The sequence below is a fragment of the Macrobrachium nipponense genome, chromosome 36 (genome assembly GCF_015104395.2).
Source record: "Macrobrachium nipponense isolate FS-2020 chromosome 36, ASM1510439v2, whole genome shotgun sequence".
NCBI classification, from domain to species: Eukaryota; Metazoa; Arthropoda; class Malacostraca; order Decapoda; family Palaemonidae; genus Macrobrachium; species Macrobrachium nipponense.
In genome coordinates this window covers 49,974,581-49,998,042 of record NC_087220.1, presented here as the reverse complement: position 1 = coordinate 49,998,042, position 23,462 = coordinate 49,974,581, and the positions used below count along the sequence as shown (strand labels likewise).

The 23,462-nt window shown below is 40.1% G+C and overlaps 1 protein-coding gene across 4 annotated transcripts in view; it reads left to right on the top strand.

The window, feature by feature from the left end:
* Positions 1–3,874: 3,874 nt before the first annotated feature.
* The window catches only part of LOC135203626 (uncharacterized), a 44,966-nt gene continuing 25,378 nt past the window's right edge, over positions 3,875–23,462 (top strand). Inside the window, exons 1-2 of one of the 4 annotated variants that reach the window (XM_064233461.1) lie at positions 3,875–4,024; positions 16,926–17,006. In XM_064233461.1, the coding sequence (XP_064089531.1) occupies positions 16,978–17,006 (29 nt within the window). In that variant the 5' untranslated portion in view covers positions 3,875–4,024; positions 16,926–16,977. Of the gene's footprint in view, positions 4,025–7,725; positions 7,874–11,745; positions 11,770–16,925; positions 17,007–23,462 lie in introns of those variants that run through there. The other 3 variants (XM_064233463.1, XM_064233462.1, XM_064233464.1) reach the window with 3 other exon arrangements.

The window sequence follows — 23,462 nt, the reverse complement described above, 5'->3', positions numbered from 1 at the left end:
TGAAATGTATACTAAACATGGACATACTGGAGTTTCTAAAATTTAACATGAAATAGAAGGGCAGGACAGACATATAGAACAGAGTAGGGAAAATATATCCAAACTGGATGATGCAATATTGCAGAATATTCGCTGAACTGTCGGGCGGTCGGTCAGACCGGTCCCCACCCTTCCCCATCCCACCCCATCCAGAATGCTCTCAATACGTAGGTACTCGGTGCTCAAAACGTTTTAGCGTAAAATGGTCTGCATTCTATATTTGGCTTCTAAAATGCGCAGTATTTTGCGCTGCTTCTCCAGACCGAAAATGCAAGTCCGGGTGAATGCTTGAAAATAATTGTAATGACTTTACGTACGAGAGATATCAATAAACGGCAAAGTAAGTGGTGGGGTGAAATATTTTAGGGCGATTATCGTTCACCTCTCATCCACGACATGTAAACATGCTCCGTTCAAGTCTGAAAGTCACGTGATGCGCCGGAGGCGGGAAACGTATTCTAGTTTCTTCCTCCCCAAGTCCCACCGGTGCAGTTTTCCTCTCTATCTCTCTCTCTCTCTATCTCTCTTCTCTCTCCTCTCTCTCCTCTCTCTCTTCTCTCTGGGTGTGGGTGTGTGTGTTCTTCAGCTTCGGTTGTAAGGAAGATGCAAACTGCATTAAGCGGAACCACGGTATAACGGGCGCTACGAGTGGTCCTCTGATTCAAAAAAGAAAAGAACAGAAAATTTAACACACACACACACACACACACACACACACACACACACACACCACACACATATATATATATATATATATATATATATATATATATATATATATATATATATATATATGTGTGTGTGTGTGTGTGTGTGTGTAATATCAACAAGAGTAAATGCAAGGAAAAAAACCTGAAATGGTCAAATAAGAAAAATATTTGTTATAGATAAATCAGCATCATTCGCATGGTACTAATTTTGCCATATTGAATATTTATTTATTCTGCTTACACCCTCGTCCAATTTTCATTCCATTTTGCAATGGAATGTATAAGTAGGTCTTACATCGCCTTTGATCGAGCACGTTATTATGCAGATGCAGAGGACTATTTATTGTCATTTGTAGACTGAGAACGCCTTTTACCGCAGCCCTCCCTACAACCCCTCCATAAAATGTACGGATGTAGTGCTATAAAAAGAAAGAAGAAGAAAAGACTCCAGATGCACTGAGTTAAAGGGTTCTTTGGGGATGTGCATTCTGGCAACATTTTCCAGCGTATGCAATACCCCCGTTAACACGAGACACAGCTGGCTGGCCGTCTGCCTGCCTGTTTATCCCGCCACCCAACCCCCATCGTAACTTTATTTGCGTTTGTTGCGTTTTTCAAGGTCCCACTCAAGCACATTAAAATGCAGTGGTTACATCTCAGTGCTCACCGGATTTTGGCAACAAAACGCATAACTTTTATGCGCTGACAGTTCAAAGGGATAGCAATCTAATTAATGCCTTGGAACATGCTAATTTTACATGTTCTAACATATCTGGTGATAAGAAAATATATATTATATAAAATTAAATGAAACACGATTAATACCCCTAAGGTACAATGAAAATTCATCGTAAAGTATCCTGCTATAAGCCTAATAAATGAACGATAACAAATGGGTAGGCATAGCTTCCCAGGAGAAAAGCAGTGACCGTCATTACAGAATATTCCTCCGAACAAAGCCCAAAATCCAGACCTCCATCCCCTCCACCTCCCCCAAATAAAAATAAGCAAGAAATTCACAGAAACTCTGTCATACTCATCAGTCATCGCAGTGGCTCAGAAATAACCTCCCTCCGACAATGTTGCCAGAAACAGTAGGAGAATGATGAGGGTATTACTCATTCGTTCTGGCTACAGTACAGCCCATCTCCGGAGGACGCATGCCCAAGGACACAGGATATTGCAGGAAATGCCAAAGCAGCGGGCATCGTCGGGAATACAAAGCATCAGTCATTTACGGATAGCTGAAGAAATCTTCCATAGCAACAAGGGATTCATAGGCCTACGCAGAAGGGTTCATCAGCAAAACGTCAGCCGCACCGATTTTCGCTTACTCGGGGAGTAAGCCTTCAAACTAACTTTGTTGTTGTCGTTGTTGTCGTTGTTGGGGGTAGGAAAGGTCTTAGGATGAGCCTAAAAGAGTCCGGAAGTTTTTTTTTCATTGAGTTAAAGATAGAGCAATTTTATTCAAGGATGTGTATGATTTATTCATTAGAATGAAAATTTACAAAATAAATAATGTGTATGATAAATAATACAGAAACATTATTGTAATAAAATAAAGTGTATTTATTTTAATTTTCGTTAGTGAAAAAAGGTACAACTTGGCCATCGATTTTAGCATGTTTTAATTTACGTTAAAAGTTAGGAATTGTAGACAATTTAAGCATGAGGGGGAAAAAAACCTTGCACACGTTCCGAGTAAGCTGGAGATCGGATCACGCCTCGTTAAGTCTTCATCTCTCACAAACTTTTCTCTGGTGGTACATCCTTCAGTCTTCCCACAAGACCAAACCACCTCAAGACACTGATACATCCTTCATACCACTTTCCATTTGACAACCATTTTCTTAATGCTGACCTTTTTGTATCACTCCAACCGTAAAGGTATGAAACAACCAAGGAGATATGACACACCCTTGTCTCTGGGCCACATTTACAGCAAACCAGACACTCTCTAGAGCGCCTCAGTGGCGTGGATGGTTTGGTGTTTGCTTCTCACCTCGGTGGTCGCGGGTTCGATTCTCGGCCATTCCATTGAGGAATGAGAGATGTGTATTTCTGGTGATAGAAGTTCACTCTCCACGTGGTTCGGAAGTCACGTAAAGCTGTTGGTCCAGTTGCTGAATAACCACTGGTTCCATGCAACGTAAAAACACCATACAAACAAACAAACAGACACTCCTCTAGTCTTCATATTCTAACACATTCTTCATTTACAACTGTATATCTTTGTCACTTTAGAGTCAAACTTTTCAGATAACTTTTTTTTTGTATTCGCAACGCTTGGTCAACACGGTATTCTTTGTGCAAACCCACAGTGCTCTTCCCCTGTTAATCTCCTGCCTTCTGTTTTATTTTCATCTTTTATATGAAAGAAACATTTAATATGATATATATATATATATATATATATATATATATATATAAGCAGAAGAAGAATGGTTATTAAGAAAATTTCACGAGCTTTTAATCTTTAGAATTAAAATGTTTTGCATTTTTATGAGATATTGTTATCAGGAATTTAAAACTACAAGAGCTGCAATGAATTAAATATTACTCCTTTAGATCCCTGAATTGTTTATATATGTGTAAACAGATGATAAAACAGTTTTATTTTTCCCTTCTTGAAATAAAACTTAATCAAAATGTAGTATGTAAAAGATACATTAGGCTAAGATTCATTACAAATAAATTGTTACTTATAAGTGAACACTAACGTATTTCGTATTGCATCATCCTACAGATAAGACTTTTACTCGTAACATTTTGCATCGGAATAACTTACCTTTTTCAAAAAATATCATTGAAAAATAATTTAGAATATAGTCTTTCTTAAATGAAAATGATTTAGTCAAGATAATTAATTTCATAAGTACGAAGTCTTTGTAAACAGAGAGTGACGTAAGAGGAGCAATGGCAGCACCTAGCAGAAACGACTAAAGTTAGAGTGTCTTACCAAGTGAGTGGGAAGGTATTTTAGAGAAAAAGACGGTTATCTATAAATAAATTCAACAATTATATGAACAAATCCATCGTGGACAAAATATGTCAGCGTTCAAGAGAGGGGATATCTTGAGAAAAGCTAGATCGTCCGTCTGGCAACGGACCTCTTTGCTGTTGGGTTTTATTATAAGCTACGACGAGGCTTTCGTACACAGTCAATAGAGGAGAAGACCTTGTGATGTGTACATCAGTTTGATAGTGCCAAGTTCATCTTACGCCTTGTCCCCCCATATCGTGAACAATTACTCGAATCTAGCCTTTGACATAAGGTAAGCGGTTTGGCGCGACGATGCATCAATTATATATATTCATACTTTTTTTTATTTATGCAGCAGGAATCCTATGCGTTCGAACCGAGTGATGAAGAGCGATCGCTTGCTTCTAGTGCATACGTACAGTCCAAGACCCGTGGCGTTATTTATTTATTTTTTTTTATTTTGGCATTGTTCCCTTAACCTCCATAATTTCGTATCCTCATGAATGGACAACTTGACGTCCCTCTTCTTGACATCACAGCGAATTTCTGAAATAAATCTGTTATTTAATTCGTAGGCTGCTACTATAGTGATACATTACTATAGGCTACATAGCCTTCAGCAGATCTCGTGACACCTCGTTGCGCTTGTGTATGCATCCAGGAGATGTGTGTATGTGTAACATTCGTGTGCTTTTGTGTTTATAAAGTGTGTACGCGTGTGTGTGTGTGTGTGTTTGTAAGCAAGGGATGGTTAAGTGTGTATGTCACAACTTAATTATTTCAATAGATTAGTTGGGCGCTTAATTATTTCAATAGATTAGTTGGGCGACTTTGTGTAATGTGTGTGTGTGTGTGTTCATAAATTGTGCATGTGTGTATTAATGGAAAAATGCATGTACCACAACGCAATAGTTTTAATTTACGGTTTTATCAGCTTTGTTGACAGACGACAGCGATTATCACCTCACTCCCACATTTGTTGCAGGGTTGTCAGTGGCTTTTAAGTCGTGAGATTATAACAGTTTTTGTAAGGCAGAATATCTTTAATATTTATTTTATTTATGTTTTATAGAAACAGTTGCCCGAAGTCGCACGCATTTTATGACTAGAAATGCTGACCCTTAGTTTTGGGCAAATGTTGAATATACCTATAGCGAATTTACAGCCACACTCGGCTGTCACTTATGTGGTTGAACTTAGGGTTATTTTAATATAGGCCTAAGCAATGTTAATTTGAAAAGTTACAATTTTTTTATGGACTTACCAGTCCTTACCTTATTTTTTTTTTATAGTGTCATATTTATTTAGGGTTAGGGAAGCATCAGAACTGAATATTTTACATATACAAAATGAAAGTTTATTCTCAAATAATTAATAGTTTACCGAGATATTAACTACGAATTAAAAGCGGAGCATGTTGTGATCTACTATTTTGGAAACTGCGTTTTCTAATGAAATATTAATCTTAGAGTGTTGAAAATGTGAAATGAATTTTAAAAAGCTGTGTTGTTTAGAATGTAAATGGATCCGTTCTTTCGTAAAGAGAAAAATATGTAAATGTTATGGATATGAAAGGCAGAGCAAGCTTTTAATTGAAACTTATATTAGTTGTACAGGTTATGCGGTTTTTCATCCCACCTGGTTGTAGCGTAATGATTGATATTCGTTGCATAGTTAATAGCTCGGGAAATATGGCCGAAATGTGTCAATTAATCGGTCTAAATCACCCGTTTATGTCACGTACAGATTACGAACCCAAGATAATGTTATTCCATCGCCTGGTTAGCTGGAGTAGCTTTTGAGTAGGCCTATGTTAATTAATTATATAGACGGGAAGAGCAGCGAAGTAGTTTATAGATAGTCATGATATACTCAATGCAGGTGACAAGATGATAATGTTGAGCTAAAAAAAAGCAATTTTAAGTATTTTTTGTCTAATTCTACGAACGGTTTCTGCACGGAGATAACTCTCTTTTATTATGATTATTTATTAGTTAGGATTTATGTATTATTATTATTATTATATTATTACTATTTACTTATTACTTATTACCTTATTTAGTATTTATATTTTATTATTATTATTATTATATTATTAGTTAATTATTCTTATTAGTTATTATTATTATCATCACCGGACTCTACAGAAAATGAGGTATAAAATGCAATCCCAGGTGAGGTAATTCGAGAAATCCACCGAAATATTGTGAGATATTCACTTTTGTTTATGTTTTCACGCTTGTCTTTGAGGGGTTAGTACTAAAAATGGCGTCCGCGGAACTTGTGTGCGTAAGACATAACTGACGGTATATCTATATATATATATATAGATATATATATAATATATATATTATATATATATATACACACTGTCAAATTTCTCAAACCTTTTGCTGTCAATTTCCGCTTCATCGCTGAATGCCCTCATAGGTCCCAGTGCTTGGCTTTTGGCCTAAATTCTGTATTTAACTCAGTTAAGATGGCAAAAACTATCTTAACATCAAAGCAACTTGGAAAAAAAGACTATCTTAACAACAAATAAACTTAAAAAAAAGACTATCTTAACAAAAAAGACACTTGAAAAAAGGACTATCTTAACAACAAAGAAATAAAAAAAGACTATCTTAACACCAAAGAACCTTTAAACAGACTATCTTAACAATAACGAAACTTGAGAAAAAGACTATCTTAACAACAAAGAAATTTAAAAAAAAGACTATCTTAACAACAAAGAAATTTAAAAAAGACTATCTTAACAATAAACTTGAAAAAAAAGGCTAACTTAACAATCTTAACAAATAAACTTGAAAAAAAGACTAACTTAACAACAAATAAATAAATAAAAGACTATCTTAACAACAAAATTAAAAAAAAGACTATCTTAACAACAAAGACACTTGAAAAAAGACTATCTTAACAACAAAGAAACTTGAAAAACTTGAAAACAACCTGCTTGGGCTACCATACAATAATAATTTCAAGATATTCCAAATCTGCTTGGGACAACATTTATATTGGTCAGACTTAAAAGAAAAAAAAAAGAAAAAAAAAGCATTAGAGAAGAGAATGAATGGAACAGCATAAGAAAGGTGTATGATATCCACAGATGAACAGTGCAATTTTTGTGCTTGTTAATGAAAACATACAATCAATCAACAGGGTATGGGCCAAAAAAAAAAAAAAAAAAAAAAAAGATTCAAATAATATTCTAGAAAGAAGCATTAACGAGTCCATTTCCGAGGGGAAATGGATATCTTAGTTTATGTATAAATTCGATCCTTGACTTGGAAGTAAATATGTAAGATTTATACATTTTAAGGAAGGTGTTAGTATTATGGGACGAGATTAGAGGTGACACACACACACACACACACACACACACACACACTGGTATTGCTCCTAGTTACGAAGCCAGTCAGGATTCATACCTATGTTTCAGTCTACATCGGCACATAGGCCAAGACGTCACATGTTAATGTAATATGGTCATATAGTATATCATGTAATTTTTTACAAGAGTGGTGCTTTAAAAGAAAGATACTGACAAGTTAACTGATTGACCTATAATTGGAACCGCTGTTATCCATTGTTTTATTTCAACGTTGGGTTCATGTGTGTGTGTGTGTGTGTTATATGCTGTTTATTTTATTTATTTCAATATTACCGTTACATGTTACCTCCTTTACAGATTCCTGTCGAAAGCAATAATAATAATAATAATGATAATGATATTATTATTATTATTATTATTATTATTATTATTATTATTATTATTATTATTATTATTATTCTTCTTCTTCTTCTTCTTCTATTCCAAACGTCCACAAGCTCGTCAATAGAAACCAAGAAGACAACAGCACTTGTTCAAAATTCTCATCTTTGATCTCGAGAAAAAGAAAAGTCAAAATGATTAAAAAATATATATTTCATGTTTCTACTCACTAAACCACTATAATACTTGTTCATTAACTTTCTTCTTGTCTTTTCCTTACATTACAGGAGAGAGAGAGAGAGAGAGAGAGAGAGAGAGAGAGAGAGAGAGAGACGGTTGTCCTGGGCTACGTAGTACTAGTACTAACCAACCAGGCCCACTCGCTTCCCCCTGCAGAACATCGTGTTAAAGTGAGCATTCTGTCACTTGGTAAGTTTCTCAAGCTTTACTTGCATGTTGTTAAGTACATCCCCTTCTCCCTGTATCTTCCTGCAGAACGTCTTCGCTGGAGTATACCACATAGCCTAGGCGTCCAGCCTGTGGTCTAAGAAGAGCTCTTTTCTCTCTCTCTCTCTCTCTCTCTCTCTCTCTCTTAGACCATGGTCTAGCCATCAGTTTTATCAGTTCTGCATGTGCGTCGGCCCGTCACGCGTCTATGTACTCTGTATTCCAGTAGCGTCTGGGGTTCCCAGAAGTGGAGAGTACACTATGAAGAGAAAAGTAACCAAGAAAAATAAGATGCAAAGCAAAGCAAAATGCGACAGATCAAATAAATAAGCCACAACGTGACTCAAGTAGATTCACATCAACCGTGCATATGATGTGTAGGCCAGTCCCTTACGACGCTCCTGATTGGCTGTTGATAAGCCAATCACGGGGCTGGAAACTCTCAGTCTCTCCAGAGTTCACATAGGCACGATGTATGTTTCACCTCTCCTGAAAGACGTATCCCTCAGGAGAGGTGTGGAACATACATCCTGCCCATGTGAACTCTCTCGAGAGGCTGAGAGTTTTCAGCCCTGTCATTGGCTTATCAACAGCCAATCAGGAGCGTCGTAAGGGACTGGCCTAGACATCAACTGCACGGTTGATTTGAATCTACTATAGCTATAAATGCTCTGGGTTGACAGTTTGTTTCAAATAATTTTTGCTTATGGGATTTAGAGTGTTAAAAAGCAACCAATTATTCACAAGGATCTGAATCAATTATTTATTCACTGTTGTTGGCAAAGTGTTGCCATTTCAAAACTCCCGTTTTACCAGTGGTTCCTTTTCAAACTACTGAGGCTACAGGGCTGGAAATTGTTATGTAGATCATCCACCCTTTAATCATCAAACATACCGAATGACAGCCCTGTAGCCCCATTAGTTTTAATTATAATTAAGGTTAAAGTTAGCCATGGTCGTGCATCTGGCACCGCTGTAGGTGCGGCTACCACCGACCTGTGGCTGAGAGTTTCACACAGCATTATACGCCTTACAGAAAACTCGATTGTGGGGGAGAAACTTCATTGCATTTTTCTACTCTTTTAATATATTTACTTTTTTGTTATATAAATTTCATATAATGTACTGTCCCATTTTAATTTGCAGGAACTCTTGCAATGGGTGGTTGAATCAGCGATATCAAAAACCTCTAATTTAACGAACGTCAGTGCGCCAATTAAAAAAAAAAAGAAAAGTACCTGCATCAGCTTGAAAGATACTAAAGAAAGCTCTCAGTCCCAGGGTGAGACTAATGGAGCGTATCTCTAGACCACATATCCCCTGCCGATGCTGACGCTACAGTGTTGTCATTGAGGGTGTTTTGAACCAGAGGTTGAGACCTGTCTTGCCTTTTTAACACGCTGGCTTATCGTAGTTCCTCCCCCCCCCCCCCCCCCAACCCCCATCGTTTATATAACAGAATTAGTTCATCCCTGAATGGACTCCGGTTAGATTCTCTCTCTCTCTCCTCTCTCTCTCTCTCTCTCTCTCTCTCTCTCTCTCTCTCTCACATAAAATTGTCCTAAATTTTGCGTTTTACACTAGTATTAAACAGATTTAATTACAGTATTTTCTTCATTTTTTTGTAAGACGAGAAATTCAGAAAAATGACAGTATAGGCCTTGTAACCTCGGAAGTTCCAGGCAGAGATGCAATACATGTCTGCCCAGAGCAGTTTTCCTGTTTTGCTGTTTTTATACATATTTATCCATTTATTTTATTTAATTTTTTTTTTGTAATTCAGTTCTTTCTCTATTTCCCGTTACCGTCTGTTACTTCTTTCAAATAAACGCCATAATATTCTTTTGGAAGCTCGAATTTCAAGTCGATGACCCTTGGGGAGTTGTTCCATATGAATAGAGTTCATCTCCAGAATATAATAATAATAATAATAATAATAATAATAATAATAATAATAATAATAATAATAATAATAATAATAATATTTCCTTTGTTGAAAATAAATGTAATCGAATTTCTTGGAAAAATCATCATTAAATTCCTGGCACCCCATTTTATGCTATTTTGATTAATTTTCGTTTGTTAGTTAATTTGGTATTAAAACTTAAATTACTCGTTTATGGAGAGGAGACTTGGCGAAACTATTGCTAGTCCAATTTGAATTGTGACGTTCAATATAATGTACACTGCTGCTTGTTATCGTGCCATAGATACATACTGTTTGATTATAGTAAAGTGTTCATTTGAACTTTATGTCATCTCTCGTGTTTCAGCTGATTATAGCGACGTAGTACCAACAGTGGAAAAAGCGAAAGCAACACTTTTTATAGTCGGGAAGATTTTGTGCGGAGTTGGACTTGGTAACATTGACGAAGTGTGTGTAACATCCTTTGGGGGCGGGGTTTCTGAGAGAGAAAGAGGGAGAGAGAGTTTCTCCCGGGGAGGGGGTACGGGGAGTGGTATATCCAGTATCTCTCCGTAGACTTTGCACCCGGACTTTAACTGTTTGTTGAACGTATACACTTGCAAGATTCCGTTGAACATATTCTGTGTTAATGTTTAGATAATTGCTATGCCAAGCAGAGAGGGTCAAGTGTTTACTAACTCTCTCTCTCTCTCTCTCTCTCTCTCTCTCTCTCTCTCTCTCTCTCTCTCTCTCTCTCTCTCTCTCGTACATGTTTTTATATCTTGAATGATTTTAACAATTCTATTCCTGATCACCATTATTCCATGTTTTTTTTTATTATACATCATTAATTCTATGTTTTTATTTTACATGAAATCAATTAAATAACCACCAATATTATAGTAACCTACCTAACAAAGGCTGAGCGAATCACGATTCGTAGAAGGGGATGTGGTAACACTGTCGAAACGCAAGAAACACCATTGGGGTGGGGGTATTATTGGGAGGGTGGGGACGGGGGGTATCGTCGGGCAAGGGCGGAGCCTCCTTGCCTTTCTCTGCTTCCTCTGGAGGAGAGCACGGTGGGATTTTTTGTCGTAATTGTTTTGTTTGGACTTTACGTTGATTAACTTTGCCGAAGTCACGTATTATTATTATTATTATTATTATTATTAAATTCAGAAGATGAACCTTATTCATGGGCCCCTGAATAGACATTTAAGGCTTCAAGCTTTCAAACGTTCAATCGAAGGAAGTAACAGATATGGTTGTCAGCCGAACACACTTGAATCGGTTTTGAGAGTCTAGAATGTCCTTCAGTCTGCACCAATTGTCTTAATAAGGTAATTTTAAATTCTCACGACAGAACCCTTCAATCTCTCGGCAACTCATGTTTACAGGATGTTTCCGTGTTGGTCGTCGTAAATTGAGTTTTCACGATAATATAGAGATAGTTTAAACACTTTGTAAGTAGGAAAATACATAACTGTTTAGAGAACGAGGCGAGAATAGGGGAGCAGTTTGTCTAAAGTATGCGGGACAATAGATTAAAAGAACATAAATAAAGACAATGGAAAACTATAACGAGCGAGGGAGCCGTTGCAAAGGCTAATCCTTTCAATTACTACAACTACAACTGCTGCTGCTGACACTTGAATATTCTATATACATGATACGTCATGAAACTTGACTAAAAAAAACATAAATGAATCACAAAAAGTAGACAATCAAGTACATAGAACAATTCTGTAAGCTGTGCGTTTAGATCTGGAATAGGGGTCTCTTCTGCCACTCAAAAGGTATGAAGAATAAACTATTCTATATGAAACATACACTAGCGAGTGGTGGAAGGTCGGCTCCTATACGAGATAACCGTGGATCAGTATGAGAAGAAAACACCCTTGGATAATGCAAGTAAAAGAATGTATGAAAGAATTAAACATAAGCTCAAGTAAAACTGGACCACTTGAAGGTAAATGGCTAAAAGAAATAATAATTAACAGACAGAAAAGCATTGGTAGACAGGCAACATTACGAATGTACAGAAAAAAAACTAAGACATTTTGGTAGGACAACATGGGAAAAAATGAAAGAGAGTTGGGGTAAAAGTAGAGTTGAAATATTGGATTGTAACTAATTTAGAAATATAGTACTATGTATTTTTCGTGGGGGGGGGGGTTAATTTTGGTTGCAAAAAAGGGTAATAGCCTAGACATGAATTAAAATAAACATTTTGAAATAACATGAAATAAAGTTAAACTAAATAATGAGTAACCTAAGTAAACAAATAAGGGAATAAAGCTTTGCAACTCATATACAGAGTAGTGTGGCCGCAACTGTGTGGAGTGAGTGCTTAGGAACCGGGAACCAACAATGCTGACCATTAGGACTAGACTAAGCACACTAGGATTAAATGATAGAAATAGAATAAAAGGAGAAGATACGTAATGGGTAGATCTAAGCCCGTATACCACAGTGAACTAGACTGTGGCAGGTGATGCTTTGCTATAGAATTTTACCTATTGAACAACATTTTAAAGTAATATTTTTTTGGCTGGCTGTAATTACCTAACCTGTAGTTTACCTTTGAACTCTATCCTATGATAAGGGGGACCTATTGGAATGCGGGGTTTTGAGTCGGGTAAAACACTTGGGAGAATTATGCCTTACAACTCTCCTACAGTAAGGGGGAATGACGGGAAAGTGGGGTTATTGGTGGGGTAAAACACTTGGAAGTTTTGCCGTGTTAGTGTTATTTCCTATTATTTATGACATTTGAAACATGAAATACAAGCTGAAATAAAGCGATAAATAAACGGATAATGGACCCATTACATAGCCAAAATCCACATATTACGACGCCAATTCTACTGTACATGCGCCATGTTATAGGGGAGCTTTAGTTTCAGATTGCCTTCCTGTAAGGGGGATACCCCCGGTCAGGTAACACGTTCTACTCGGTTAGGGTAGGTTGGTTAAGTTAGTATCATAACCTATTTGTTACACTTCTAAGATTACCTGTCTTTAAGCCGCCCCCCCCACATCAGGTAACATGTTACCAACTTGTACCTGTGCCTTCCTCTCCCAGTACCCCACCCCGTCTTCCCCTTACTGGACAAATGGCTCCCTGGTGGTTACACATCCCACACCCCCTACCAGAATTCAAATATGGCAGTTTGTTTATATTTCTTGGCTCTGGACCAAAACTTCGAAGTTTAGTTGAAGTAGACTTCGGCAGTTGACATTTCCCTAAGTTAGTTTACTTACTTTATAAGAGTTTAAGGTAATATTTTGCAGGTCGACTGTAATTAATCTGTTATTTACCTTTGAACTCTGTACGTCGGTACATCACACCCCTTGTACCGTCATGTAGTTTTCAAAGGTAAATTACGGTTTAATTACAAGCGGCCAAATAAATATTACTTTAAATTATTGTTCAGTAAGTAAAATAACAGGAACACGTCAACTGCCATAGTCTACTTTGCCGCGGAATGCAGGCTTAGAATTACCACGAAATGTTTGTGCTGCGAGGGAAAAAATGAAAATTTAAAACATTTCTTACTCTGCTGCCCAGCATACAGTGAGATTAGAAATAGTAGATATAGTTCTGTGCAGAAATAAAAAGGAATTGATTGCTAACACACTTATTTGCAGATCTACTGAGGGGGAAGTTGAAAGTAGGAAAGAATTCATAAAAGAATTATGGTGTTATAGAGAGAAAAAAGTTAAACACAGACAAAGGAGGAATAAAACAAGCCAGAGAGCTGTTTCAAAGGCAAATCCCACTTACTACAGTGTGTGTGTGTGTGTGTGTGTGTGTGTGTGTGTGTGTGTGTGTGTGTGTGTGTGTGTGTGTGTGTGTGTTAACTGAAAGGGAATATTTTAGTTTATAAGAAATTCGTCAGCTCATGGAAGCAAACCATGGAACCAAGAAACCAGGACGTACATTGAAGAGCTTTAAACCACAAGGCTATCACTATAGCCTTGTGGTTTAAAGCACTTTACTGTACGTCCTGATTTCTTGGTTCCATGGTTTGCTTCCATGAACCGACAAATTTCTTATCAACTAAAAAGTTCCATCTCGGTTAACATATGAAAATATATTAATTCTGAGGTAGAGCAAATTAGATATCAAAGGACATTTGTAGCTAAATGGCAGTAATGATATGAAAGTAGTGTTTTTCATATGGAGCCCAAAATAAAACTTATGTTGTTTTCATGGTGGGAGATTTTAGTGATAAAAAAAATGAAGGATTGGAATGGTATTGTTCAATTATAAATTAGATGGAGAGGCTTCAAATAGAACTAGACTTGTTGTGTAGGTAGATGAAAAGTCTTTAAAATCAACTGTCACTATGGGTACAGTTAATATGTATCAAGCATAACTTGGGCAATGCCAGGGGAAGTACAGTTAACCTTCCCTATTCTGGGCTAGTTTACCCTATAAACTACTTTGTTGTTGTTGTTGTTCTTGTTGGAGGGGTAGGAAAGCTCTATGGAAAGGCCTTAAAAGGTCTGAAAGGTGTTTCGTGTTGAGTTTAAGATACAAGAATTTTAGGATAGGATATTTATGATTTGTTTATTAGAATGAGAATGTAAAAAAATAGATAATAAGCATGTTAAACAATACAGAACAATTATTTCTAATGAAATATAGCATATTTATTTAAATTTTTGTTGGTGAAACAACACGCCGTTTGACTAGATTTGATAAAGCACACACCTCAAGTAACCTAGAGGTCGGATCATGCCTTGTTGGTACTTGTGCATACAGCATATATGACTTGTATGGTGATATGTACTAAATACGTACATGTACTGTATATAGGGAGTCCCCGGCTACGACAGGTTCGGCTTACGACGTTCCGAGGTTAAGGCGCTTTTCAATTATATCCATCAGAAATTATTTCCAGGGTTACGACGCCTACAATGCTGATCTCGCAGAAGAATTATGACTCCAAAAATGCAAAATAATCAATTTTTGATGGTTTTTTTTATGAAAAATGCATTAAGAATGCAGTTTACATAGTTTTCAATGCACTTAAAGCATTGAAAGTAAGGTTTTCTTGGGATTTTTGAATAAGTTCCGGTTACAACGATTTTCGGCTTACAACGCGTCTCAAGAACGGAACCCCTGTCATAACCCGGGGACTGCCTGTACTCAGAAACGTAGGAACAATGCAATCACCAAAAAATTCATAAAGCATGGAGAGGGTGTGTGGACAGTTACAGGGACACCTCTTAACTTGAACTAACCAAGGGTGCCAGGTCCTTACCAGGCCAGGGCTAAACTACCCCCTACTCAGAGTAGAGCACCACAAAGTTATAGATAGATTAAAATGCAGGGATGTATCCTATTGTAACATGCAGTACTGACTCAGTAACTGTCTTTGGCGACTTAGACAGATCCTAATCTAATTTTCCCTAACCTAACCTACTGTAACTTGGAGCACAGGTTGTTGTAACTCATAAGACACAAGCCACACCTTGTAATATTAAGTTGTAAATAATATATTAGGTGTGGTTGAAATCCAGGCACCACTGGGATTTACAGAGTTGTAGAGTTGTAGGTCAGGTTAATGTTGTCATCATTGTGGATATAAACTCCACTCCTGTGTAAAAGGCATCCTCCTAAGTTTGGTCAGGGTGAATTTTCGTACAGGATTTGACACTATTGCATGTGGCTCTTGCAGGGAACCAGAATCTGAAGCCCAGACAGTATCCACGCAATATCTTCTTGCATTATTTTTGTTTTTGGAGTGCTATTGATTATGTACTTGGTCTGTAAATGTTTTTCAACTGCATTATACTTTTCTTTATTGTACAAATCACCTGTGTTTTGGTTTCTCCTGGTTCAAGTGGGAAACCCTGGTTTCCCCCACTTGAGTCTCGCCGCATAATTGTTAGAGCCTGCATGGGGATATGAGAAACACAAAGACATGTGGATTGCACAAATACTAATGGAGAAAATTGTATGATATAATAATAAACATATAGTATATGGTTCATCAAATTATAGGCCAGGTCACACTGGCTTGGCTAGGTCTATCTAGGAAGGTATTGGGGATTAATTAATGGCAAATTAATTTCTAGCCAAACATATGAAGTTTGCATATATTTGACTGCCTAACTTGTGCTTTTTACATTTTTTACCAGTATTGTTCAAGTCAATCACTTTATTTTATTTTCTTGCTCAGTCTTGATCTGTGGTCGGTGAAGAGCAAAATTTAATTAGTAGTACCAAGAGCAGGTGGAATACATTCAAAGCACAAAGAAAGGCAAGAATACGTAATTATAAAAAGATTACTGGGAATCTTATGTTGCCTTATGACCAACCAAGCCAATCTCATGGATCAGTTTAATTTATTTGCTTTGAATTCACGTATGTTTGAGCTGCTGTTACGGGTCTTGAAGAGTCTTGGCTGTTTCCACATTGTTGTAGATTTAAAATTAGAGACGTAGCTGCATAATGACAACTCTCGGTTGGGATGCGAATTTTTTTATTATTATTATTATTATTATTATTACGACCTTGTGATACATATGGCAGGACCTGGGCGGCAGTGGGCGAAATAGGTTTCATAAGTTCATTAATAACCTTCTCATTAATAACTGAAGGCTCTGGCCAACATTCCAGTGTCAAGTTTATTCAGGATGTTCAATTTCTCAGTATTTGTCATAACTTTTTTGAGATGTTTTCTTTCATTTATCTGGCGTTATAGACACCAGTGAACTTTAAAACAGCACCTCAAAAAATGTTTGAATGGTGTGTTAAAGTGTGATGTTTACAATAGAGTCCTTGAATTTCTAGTTTAGCTGTGAGCTAATCCCAGTGAGGGCTGATGGCACTCAGAATGTGTGTCCTTAACCATACAGCTAGTTATTGTTCCTTTTCATTATGAAATATGTACGTATATATAAATGAATATATGTAGCATGTATATGTATATATCTCAAAGACAAAGACTTTTAAGCATTTTCCTTTTACTTTGTGACACAGGTGTATCACCTTTGCCAAACTTGACTACAGTTGTAATTATATTGGCGGATGAGCTATTTTTGTTCCAGTGCTGTACTGCACAATGCAATGTCTTGCAGTTTACTGACCATCTGCTGCTTTATTTCTAGGTGTGAAATTAGAGCTTCCCTTCTGATCAAAAGGACTTGTAACATTTCAGCCATGGATGCTCTCCCCCAAAAGTACATGATGTAAGTGTTTCCCTTTCTCACTAGTTCCTGTTCAGCTCTTGTGGTTTCATACAAATGCAAACCCCTATATTTTATTGTAGTTGTGACATGTAAGAGTTTCATGCTAATGGCCAGTTGTTTTGATGAGAAGTAACCACAGATTGAGGTAATGTTATCACATAAACTATTTTAAGTTAGGCTTGGCTTTATGGGTTGCAACTCTGTTACAGTAATATTTCTACTTTGTACTGGTTTTTGTCGGGTAGATGTTTGTTTATTCAATTGACAGTACAGTATAACAAGTAAGTTGGATGATTTTTAAATTCTGTAATTTTGTACATGAACTTTCCTGTCAGACATATACTTAGCTTACGTCTCTGACGTCACGACAGAATTCAAAACTCGCGGCTAACGCGACAGGTAGGTCAGGTGATCTACCTTACCCGCCGCTGGGAGGCGGGTGTAAGAACCATCATACCTTTCTTGCCAGATTTTTTCTGTCGTCGGTGTCGACCACACCTGTTGTCGGTACCTCTTGACAGTTGGATTCTTTTCTCGTTTTCGCCCTGGATTGTTTCTACGGACTTTTGGTGAAGTACCCGATCTTTTGGCCTGGCATTCGCGATTTGTGGACAGTTATTGGACTTTTCTTTGGATTTTTCTTTGGATTTTCTTGGATTCATGATGTCTGATGTTGATACTAAGAAAACTGCTATGTTTAGAGTTTGTTGTATGACTGAGTGTAAGGTGAGGCTACCGAAAGCTGCGGTAGACCCTCACACGGTATGTTTGAAGTGTAGAGGGAATGAATGCACCTTTAATAACCCTTGTAATGAATGTGAAAAGCTGAATGAGGATGAATGGAAGTCTTTGTCTTCCTACTTGAGGAAGCTTGAAAAGGATAAAGTTAGGAAAGCTTCTTCCAGGAGCAGTAGTAGATCTCGTATTAGCGAGTTGGATGTAGATAATCCTATTTTAGAAGTAGCTCCTTTGTCAGTTTCAGCTCCTGCTCCCTGCACCGAAGCCGAAGATACGCCTTCGGAAGTGGCCTCAATGAAAGCCACCATTCGCAGTATGGAGAGGAAAATCAAGCAACTAGAAGGTAAGAGTGATTCCAATAGTGATTTGTGCAGTGAAACCCAGTGCAGTGGAGGGTGCGTCTGATCGGCTCCCTAATGCTTCCAGGCCTAGACCTCTTCCAGACTCCCAGTCCCAGTGGAGGAGGAAAGTCGAAAGCCGCAGGAAGGTTAGGGAGCATCCCCAACGGTCAGGCGTCCCCTCGGTAGTTCCTGTTGATCGTTCCCAGGCTACCTTGGATCGCTCCAACGAGAGAAATTTTGCGCCAGTGCTTCTCGTCGTCGCCTTCGCCTTCTCCTAAAAGAGGATGGAGCTCTTCGGAAGCCTCGCGCCCTTCGAAGAGAGCCTGGAATGCTCCTGCGCCCGCCCTTCCAGCCCTGAAGTTTTTTCGGATTAGCCTGAAGGTGGGAGCGAAGAAGCGTAAGAGATCTCAGGAGTATCGTTCACCGAGCGGAGATCGAGCCTCTTCTCCTGTTCACGAGTTTGTGAATTCTCCTGCAAGGGTGTTGGCTAACCTTCAGGCGCAGATTTCGGCTCTGGCTGGCTCTCTTTGCGGGTCTTCTCGTCGCAGGAAGGACGTCTCGCTTCCTGTAAAGAAGTCCAAGCTCCCCTCTCCGGACTCTCGCTTTTCGACGGAAGAGGCGCGCTCACCTGTGCGTTCGGCTTCTCGCAGGAGGCTTTCTGCTTCGGACAAGATCAAATCTGCGTCTAAGCGACATTCGCCTGACAGACAAGTTTCTCCTTCAGACAAGGAGCAAACTGCGCGTAGGAGATCCTCACCCTACAGACGCTCTTCTCGAGACAGGATCGCTCCCCTTGACAGGCGCCAAGAGCCTAGTAGGCACTACTCACCTCGTAGCCGCTCCTCGTCTCGCCTCCACTCTCCGGTTGACAAGCGCCCAAATCGGACAGGCGCCTTTCGCTGGACAGGCGTCAAGAGCTTGTTAGGCGTTTCGCCTGGCAGGCGCTCTTCTCCTGACTTTTACTCGCCTCGAGTCAGGCGCCGAAGAGCCTAGCAGGCGCTTCTCCCCTGGTAGGCGCTCTACACCTAGTAGGCGCTCGTCGCCAGAGATTCTCTCGCCTCGGTTCAGCGCCAAGAGCCTGGTAGGCGCTTTTCGTATGGCAGGCGCAGTTCGCCTGGTAGCCGCTCTCCTTTGGATAGGCGCCAAGAGCCTGATAGAATTTCTTCTTCAAACAGGCGCTCTGCACCTGACTGCCGCCTGACTCCTTTTAGGCTTCAAGGATCTGGGAAACGCACTCCTCCAGACAAGAAGGATGTTGCAAGTAGACACTTGCCTGAAGCATTGTCTCCAAGACGTATACGTCCAACTGCCTCTAGAGACTCCTTTAAGAATAGTCGCGCCTCTAAGGATCAGGAGGGCTCTTCGGCTCAGGAGGAACAGGACCCCTCAGAAGAAGAAGGACCAAAAGACGCCTCAGTTTCCTCCTATAAGAAACTAACAGAGTTACTCCTGCAAGAGTTTGGAGATATCCTTTCTCCTGTGGCTCTTCTCCTCTTTCGTTATTCTCCACTTCGAAGACGTCGAAGGTTTCGTCTTGTGTAAGGATGAAACCTACTGTTTCCATGAAGAAGGCGCTGAGAGGTTTTGGGGAATGGCTCCTTTCGAAGGAAGAGAAAGGGAAGACGGTTTTTTCTTTCCCTCCGTCTAAACTGACCGGCAGATTGGGATTCTGGTACGAATCGGGAGAACCTTTAGGCCTCGCTCTCCCTTCGTCTGCGGACTCGGACTTCTCCTCATTAGTGGATGCTGCTCGTCGTTCCGCCCTCTTGTCCGCCAAGACTACGTGGGGAATGAACGAACTTGACCACTTACTGAAGGGAATGTTCCGAGTCCTGGAAGTTTTCAACTTCCTTGATTGGTCTTTAGGGTGTGCTGGCTAATAAGACCAAGACCCCAGATGCTCTGTCTCCTGAAGATCTTAACTGTGTACTCACTTGCATGGATAAAGCAGTGAGAGACGGATCGAGTGAAGTCTCCTCACTGTTTGGAGCTGGAGTGCTTAAGAAACGGTCGGTCTACTGTTCGTTTCTCACGAAGGCAGTGTCTCATGCACAAAGGGCATCGCTCTTGTATGCTCAACTCTCTCCTCTTCTGTTCCCCAAGAAAATTATCCAAGATGTCTCGAGTGCCCTTTCAGCTAAGGCTACTCAGGACATGTTTAGCCCAGGCGGCCAGGAAACCTCGCTCTGTCTTCCAACCCAAGACCAAGAAAGAGACTCCTCTGAGACAGGAGCCCTTTCGAGGAGGACCCGCTGTCAGAGGTTCTGCAACCAGAGGGACTAGACCTTTTAAGAGAGGTAAAACCTTCTCTAAGTCAGTCAGAGGGAAGAAATAGCGGTCAAGGACTCCAGACATCAGTGGGTGCCAGACTACTGAAATTTGCCGACGTCTGGGCCCACAAAGGGGCGGACAATTGGTCCCTATCGATTGTCAGCAAAGGATACCTCATTCCCTTCTCGTCAAGACCACCATTGACGACAACTCCGAGGGAGTTGGTAGCCAAGTACAAGGACCCCATCATGAATCAAGCCCTTTCTCTAGCAGTAGATCTCATGCTAGAGAAGGAGGCTATAGAACTAGTGAAAGATCCCCGCTCTGCGGGCTTTTACAACAGACTTTTCCTAGTTCCGAAGAACTCAGGAGGATGGAGACCGGTGTTGGATGTAAGCGCCCTGAACGTCTTTGTGGAAAAGAGGAAGTTCGCCATGGAGACAACTTCCTCAGTGTTAGCGGCTCTTCGTCCAGGGGACTGGATGGTGTCTCTAGACCTTCAGGACGCTTACTTTCATGTGCCGATCCATCCTTCTTCACGGAAGTATCTACGATTCATGATGGGAGGAAACATCTTCCAATTCAAGGCCTTGTGCTTCGGCCTATCAACTGCACCCCAAGTTTTCACGGGGTTAATGAAAAACGTGGCGCAGTGGCTACATTTGGAGGGAGTGAGGGTGTCGCTTTATCTCGACGACTGGCTAATCAGAGCAGAGTCTCAAGAAAGATGTCTGGAGGACCTTCAAAAGACCCTTACATTGGCAAGTTCGCTGGGACTTCTGGTGAACTTCCAGAAGTCTCAATTAATCCCCAGTCAAGAGAGGATCTATCTGGGGATTCGGATAGCTTCTCTGGCTTTTCGGGCTTTTCCGTCGCCAGAGAGGATAGCTCGTTGCTACGAGAAAATAACGACCTTCCTAGAGAAAGATGCATGCACAGCGAGGGAGTGGATGAGTCTGCTGGGGACACTCTCCTCGCTGGAGCAATTCGTTTCTCTAGGAAGGTTGCATCTCAGGCCTCTACAGTTCTTCCTATACCAGAACTGGAGGCGTCTCTCCCTAGATCTGGAGTTCTCCTTCAAGATCTCAAGAGAAATCAAGAGAGACCTTCGGTGGTGGAACGACCCACTTCGATTTGTGGAAGGAATGTCTCTCTACATGCCGAACCCCAACCATGTGTTGTTTTCCGACGCATCGGAGGCAGGTTGGGGAGCGACACTCGGGACAAGAGAAGTGTCAGGCACCTGGAAGGGGGATCAGGTGTCCTGGCACATCAACAAGAAAGAGTTGATGGCAGTCTGGATGGCATTGAAAGCCTTCGAACCCCACGTCCGGAATGCAGTAGTGCAGGTCAATTCGGACAACACAACAGCCTTGGCGTACATCAAGAAACAGGGGGGGACGCACTCCTTCTCCCTGTACGAAACAGCAAGGGATCTTCTGCTGTGGTCTCAAACGAGGAAGATCAGTCTTCTCACCAGATTCGTACAGGGAGAAAGGAACGTCAGGGCCGATCTCCTGAGCAGGAAGAATCAACTCCTGCCTTCCGAGTGGACCCTCCACTCAGAAGTATGCCAGGACCTGTGGAGAAGATGGGGCAGACCTCACATCGATCTCTTTGCAACAGCAAAGAACGCAAGAATCGAACTTTATTGCTCCCCGATCTCAGACCCAGGAGCAGTTTCAGTGGATGCGTTTCTCCTAGATTGGACAGGGCTAGACGTATACGCCTTTCCCCCCTTCAAAGTACTAGGACAAAGCTCAAGAAATTTGCTATCTCGGAGAGGACAAGAATGACGCTAGTAGCTCCGTTCTGGCCCGCCCAAGATTGGTTCACAGAGGTACTGGAATGGTTGGTGGACTTTCCAAGAGCACTTCCACAAAGACAAGATTTGCTCAAACAACCCCACTTCGACAGGTATCACAGAAACCTCCCCGCTCTCAATCTGACTGGCTTTCGACTGTCAAAAGTCTTGTCAGAGCGAAGGGTTTTCGACAAAAAGCTGCTAAGGCTATCGCCTCAGCTAGAAGACCTTCGACCCTTAAAGTCTACCAGTCGAAGTGGGACGTCTTTCGCCGTTGGTGCAGGAACCAGAAGTTTTCCTCTTCCAGTACCTCTGTGACTCAGATAGCAGATTTCCTAGTTTTCCTCAGAGAAAAATGCGGTTTGGCAGTATCTACTATCAAAGGATACCGTAGCATGCTGGCTGCGGTGTTCAGACATAAGAATTTAGATCTTTCGAATAATAAAGATCTTCATGATCTATTAAGATCTTTTGAATCTTCCAAGAAAACTTCGAACGAAGTTCCAAGTTGGAATCTGGATGTGGTTCTTCGTTTCCTGAGGTCCGCTAGGTTTGAACCACCACATTTAGCCTCCTTCAAAGATCTCACGAGGAAAGCTCTCTTTCTCATGGCTTTAGCATCTGCTAAAAGGGTTAGTGAGATTCATGCCCTAGAAGGAAGGGTAGGTTTCAAAGGAGATTCCGTGGTTTGTTCCTTCCTTCCTTCGTTTTTAGCAAAAAATGAGAACCCCTCAAATCCTTGGCCAAGGAACTTTGAGGTTCGTGGTTTGTCTGCCTAGTAGGGGAAGAACCTGAAAGAACTCTTTGCCCTGTTAGGAGTTTTAAAATACTACCTTCAGAAGAAGAAAACCCTTAAGGGCATTGAGGACAGACTATGGTGCTCTGTAAAGGACCCCAGCAGACCATTGTCGAAAAATGCGCTGTCTTTCTTCATTAGAAGTGTTGTGAAAGAAGCACATAGATCTTGTGATGAAGAACATTTCAAGCTCTTAAAAGTCAAGGCTCATGAAGTGAGAGCAATAGCCACTTCCTTGGCCTTTAAGAAGAATATGTCTCTTCAGAATCTGATGAAAACTACATTCTGGAGATGTAATTCAGTATTCGCCAACCACTACCTAAAAGACGTCAGTATTACGTATGACGAGTGCTTCGCGTTAGGCCCGTACGTATCGGCGGATTCGGTGCTGGGGCAGGGAGCTGGAACATATCCTTAGTAGTTTTTTCCCTTGTTTTTTTTGGTAATTGAGTTCATATGGTTGTATGAAAAATGATGCAAGTAGGCATCTTTTTTCGTTTCGTAAT